General features: G+C 41.3%; 1 protein-coding gene across 1 annotated transcript in view; it reads left to right on the top strand.

The window, feature by feature from the left end:
• Positions 1-5,193, top strand: part of T265_14964 (hypothetical protein) — a gene marked incomplete at both ends in the record, with an annotated part of 38,185 nt that overhangs the window by 8,009 nt on the left and 24,983 nt on the right. The window contains 10 exons of the mRNA XM_009176010.1: positions 963-996; positions 1,043-1,120; positions 1,162-1,260; positions 1,317-1,357; positions 1,394-1,508; positions 3,657-3,732; positions 3,809-3,842; positions 3,881-3,968; positions 4,079-4,149; positions 4,957-5,108. Coding sequence (XP_009174274.1) covers positions 963-996; positions 1,043-1,120; positions 1,162-1,260; positions 1,317-1,357; positions 1,394-1,508; positions 3,657-3,732; positions 3,809-3,842; positions 3,881-3,968; positions 4,079-4,149; positions 4,957-5,108 — 788 coding nt within the window. The remainder of the gene's footprint in view (positions 1-962; positions 997-1,042; positions 1,121-1,161; positions 1,261-1,316; positions 1,358-1,393; positions 1,509-3,656; positions 3,733-3,808; positions 3,843-3,880; positions 3,969-4,078; positions 4,150-4,956; positions 5,109-5,193) is intronic.

Below are 5,193 nucleotides of genomic sequence, written 5' to 3'. Positions count from 1 at the left end.
TGAAACATCCTAGTCACAAGTATTTACCTCAAGGATGAATTCCACAGTAATCCACCGATGTGTCACAACTGAGACTGCTTCATGGAGGTATGTATGTCAACTTAACCAGTTTGACCGCCATGGCTATGCCTTCAATGGTAGCCGTTCGGATGTTTCATTCAAGTTTTTCTATTAAGACCTGATTCAATCTGTTGTTCTCCTTAATGACCATGCTGTGTTGACGGTCAGGCGTCACCCCTGATGCTGTAGCTTACTCCTAACTGATGAAGTTTACCCTGGGGAATCAGCTCAAGTGGGATAAAAACAACGAAATTGTGTTATTTATCGAGTTGCCTCCCCCAATGCTTCTTACACCATTTCCGGGGAAAGCCGTAATCACATGCTATAAACATGAGTGTAAAATTGTATTCGTCTGCCTAAACTATCTCTTCCCAGACGTTTCTGAACAAATTGAAAATTACCCCCGAATAAACGGTTTGTAACTTTTGAACTCGCGAAACCTCATTAGACGCACAATCCTTGGCTGCTAAAAATAGTTACCTACTTCTGTCAGATTATCCTCTTTTCATGTAAACAAGAACTCCTTACAAAGAGGAATCTTTTGGTTTCTGGGTAAATCTACATATGTTGAGATCAGAATTTATATATTACGGTAACCAGACAGTTGCTTTAAGGGTTATTTACACTGTATCCAAGAGGAGACCTCTTGGTTAACCACTAGGCTCTTATCTACTCCTGGACTGTTTTTCTTCAGGCTATTTAGTCTTATCCTCTTTGTCATAGATACTTGGATTTTCGAATATTCCGGTTACTGTTTAAGTGTACACGAAGGTCAGCCTACCAGTTATTGAACTTCACCTACTTCTATGTCACAAATGTTTTCTGACATGGAGATCAGTGCTTGATATACACATATTGTTGAACCAAGCTCTTATAGTCATGTTCAACTTTTCTCCAAATAGGTGCTCCCGAGAATTCTTCACTCTATCACGTGATGTAAGGATGCATTCCAGCAGTATATTATCAGTTCAATCTCTGGTAGATTATCGATATCCCACATGAGTTGCGTTTGTTGGTCAATCGAATAGACCCAGTATACCTTGAGACAACTCTTGTACGAGTAAGTTGGGAGCAACCTGTCATACATGATGAACTTTCCAGGCTTTGTTGAGCTCCATGGGTACAATTGAATCAGTATACCGACTTTTTGACTCGTTTGTTGAATCGAAGCAACTGTCCTCTAGGGCAAATCCTAGTGAGGTAGGTTGATGTGAACATGAGGGAAGTGATTTTCTTACCTCTCGTCTTAACAAAAGCCTCTCTTCAGTTTATATCAACACTCTGCAGAAATACATGGGTAAGTCCGAATAACCTTTGAACCTTAGTAAAACAGTCTGTTACCTCCGTACCTACTGTACGGATTGGACTCGTCCAAGCAAAATTTGATCGCCAAAAATATCGAATCCAAGTCGTCAGATTTGCAAATGTTGACTGGGTCAGATCACATGGTAAGTCAAACAAAGTGCTAGGATGAAAACAAGCTGAAACTATTGGTTTTAGCCTGGTCATGGTTATATGTTATCTGTATGCATTTCACCGACTTCGATAAGCTTGATTGTACTGTAAGCTGTGCCACCCGATCGATTTCCTTCGTTGTACCTCGTTGTACCACCACTAATGAAGGGTCAATTGCATTTCTCAAGGAGTAAAGTGTTCCCGGCAATTGCAGATAAGATTTTGTCAGAGGATAGGGTGTTCCGTGACTGTGAGATACGAAGCAAGAAGAACTAGGGTGTATAGTCTAGGTGCCTATGCTTGTGTACACTCTTTAGTGTGTGACCACAAAGGGTTTTGTGGTTGGTAGGTCAACTTTTCGAGGGAGTGGTCTTGCGAAGTGTCTCTGCGATCTCTTATGTCAGAGATTTGGAACCTGACCCACATAATCGGCATGTGGTCTTATGTGTACACCAACAAATTCTCTTAGAGCCTCTGCTTTCAGTAGCCAATTGGATTGACAATCAAGACCAAGGGGTTTGTTAATGTTGGTCGCGGTTTTTCGGAAGCTGGCCGTTTTCCCGAATCTCTGCTCAATGAGAATCCCGAAATCTATTCCGCAACTAGAAGTGTGTAACGCCTGAGATCCTAGGTTCAATGTTTGAATAACTAGGGGGAGAAATACTGACTGAAAGATAGGCGTAGTTAATCAGGTGGCTGTTGATCTCTTCGCCGAGCTTGTCAATTGACTTGCAAACGTTCCATCTTCATAGAGAAAGACATCGTCAGTGCGTAGTTCTCTGCCTGCAGGCGTTGACATAGCGTTTGAAGGTTATCTGTTAACGTGGTTGGCTAATTGGGAGATGATGTTTTTCTGAATTTATTGATCTGCTTTTGATCTTTTTGCGTTGTGGTCTGTGTTCCTTTAAATCGACTGGTTATCCCAATAACTCCTATTTTTGGTAGTTTGTTTCTTTGCCTTGATAACCTCACCTCAGTTTGTACAGCATTGTGACCTGACCTGCTACGGACTGATTGATGGGTTACACCGCCATATTTTTTTTAAAATTGTAACGGCTGGTATCCCTGCGTTCACCGGTTAATGTAAGAATGGCGAAAAACGACACATAGGACAAATGAAAGGGAAGAGCTTCGCTGGAAGACCTGAACACAAGCTTGCTCCTAAAAGATAATCAGTTGCATCTCATATCCGTCCACCGAGATCAGGAAGGGCGCAGATTCGACTGGAGCAGCTTTTGCATACTGGCTCAATCAAGAAAGTAGAGAGGACTTGAAGTCATCGAAGTCTGGTACTTTGTTGAAGGAACCATCGAAGCGCCTATCGAAATTGACCCCATTTATCAATCACCAAGAGCAAGGAACACCAGAATTATTCCAATTAGGCTGCTTATTTGACCCTTGTGGATATGCGAAAGGTCTTGGTTGCGGAAGCAGAAGGAAATGTCTCTATACGCTTATCTCTTTATTTCTTTTCCTCTCTAGAAAATCAGATGCTCGCTTGTCCTAGACCATGAAGTATGTGTATATCTGTTGCAGAAGCCTGGCTCGTAAACCGCCTACCGAGAATCCGGGCGACATGATCACTGCAACATAACATATCCTAGTATTCAACTGTTATTCATCAGCAAAAATGAAATCCAGATTAAATGCCGTACATCATACGCCATGCAAGTGCAACTGAACAACTCTTTCCTCTGTGATGACCTTCATTTGGGCGATTAATTAATTTTTTCTGCGAATAAACCATGAATGACGATTGTTTGGCGTTAGGTTGTTAGTGTCATCACGTTAGTGATGCTGTCCTTGATGGTGCTAGCGTTCTTTATGTGAAATGGTTTCGTTCTGTTGAACACGCCATTTGGAGTAGCGGACCAGGTTGAAATCTGAAAAATTAACAAACTACTTCCAAACACACATATGTATCCATCTGTGTCCTGGTCAAGAAACATAGACCACTCAATTATAGCGTAACTACATACAGGAACAGTGGTAAGCAACACGATTTGAGTAAGACTCAGTCAATGAGACACGCGCATCTGATTGTAAACAAACGCTTAATTTTGCTACACATCAACTGCTCTTGTTTACCAGTTTTTAGTTCAGCCAACAAACACCTCGTTTCTTACACCATTTCAACTTAGGTGATCAGAGGTTACGACCAACCATCTGGGATAGTTTGCGAAAGGACCAATTTCATACAACAGCCCAATAATGCGTGTAAGTTTTACTACTATACTGTTTATGAACACCGTACTATAACGTGGACAACTCTACCGATTTTTTTACATTTCAGCCCATCTAACGGACCGTAAATTGCGATCTGAAAAGTAAGATGCTTTTGTGTCTCCAAACAATCCGTGCTCAGGAAACTCTGTCAAATCTATTCAAAGCTTCTCGATATACTGTGGAAGGTAACTGAAGCTTTCAATGATGCCGATTCAGATATTGATCAGGTTAGTCGAACAATTCTCTGAAATGACCCACCCATAAACCACTCGAAACAGCATATTATTATCTTACAAAAAGCACACAGGTCCAATAAAGTTCGTTTTCTTCATTTTAGACAGTGTCCTGGGCACAGAATGAATTAAAGGGTCAGTTACAATCTGAATCGTTTAGCAGTTTGGAGATAAAGTAAGTATCGACGACTACCACAACATGTTGGGTTCCAAGGCAAGTTGAAACTCGTGGTCGATTTTCAGTCAAGCACTTCATTGTTTTGTCGTGTGCAATCTATTTTCAAACCACACTGCCAAGAACACTCTGAAAACAGCACAGATTGAATTATTATGTCGATTCTTCATTACAGCTCACCACTTTTAGCCGAGCAACGTTGAATGGAAAGTGCAAATGATAAAAGAAAGTGTCACTATGTCAAGATTTGTTACTGGTTTCGCAAATTATACTACTAGAGTTGTTGTGATTACCATCGTCTCTCAGTAAACGCTGAACAACTTTAGTCGGTCGAGAGCCGATCCATTTGAGCTGTTTGCTTTCATGGGAATCGTCCGCCGCAACTCGGTAACCGCCACTTACCGTCAGGCAGGATGTGAAAAACGTCGACAGATGTCATTTCAGCTGTAATCATCAGCCCGATGTGCTTTGTTAACATCCATAACCAATTTGCAACCATTTGACGCGATTGTCCTCACATTAAACTTTTTTGGGACAGTGTCCTCTAAAACTGGCTGATTTCATGAACGACAGGCCTTCGAAGTTCTGTGACCCCAGTGTGTTGGTGTTTCTCAGTTTATCCTTGCTCAGCACGGTTCGTCATTGGAACATTCTGTACGCAAACCTTGATAGGCACATCCGAAATCCTTTTTAAACATCAGAACTGACAAAGCTTAGAAATAAGGGCTCAGTTTTGCTCGTTTGATTGTTTTTCATATACAACAAGTTGCAGCAACATCTGCATTTTATTGTCTTTCCGCCCTTCAGGTTAACATATCCATGGAAAAACCCAACGGATGCAGTAACCCTAGCTGTACTCAGTGGGGCCGTCTATGATACTGAAGACATAGATGGATCTAGCATTGGGAGTGTTGTGGCAGCGGATACTCTACTCATATCTACACTACGTCTAAATGATAGTAAGTAAATTTGAAGAGTTTTTGTTGGTAAGCCTGTTTGCATTTTTTTTTAACTTTTAGCTCAACATCAAAAGGTGTGCTCTTC

This window comes from Opisthorchis viverrini, assembly GCF_000715545.1.
Source record: "Opisthorchis viverrini unplaced genomic scaffold opera_v5_306, whole genome shotgun sequence".
NCBI lineage: Eukaryota > Metazoa > Platyhelminthes > Trematoda > Opisthorchiida > Opisthorchiidae > Opisthorchis > Opisthorchis viverrini.
The sequence above is the reverse complement of the archived record's forward strand: the minus strand, read 5'-3'. Positions and strand labels throughout refer to the sequence as shown.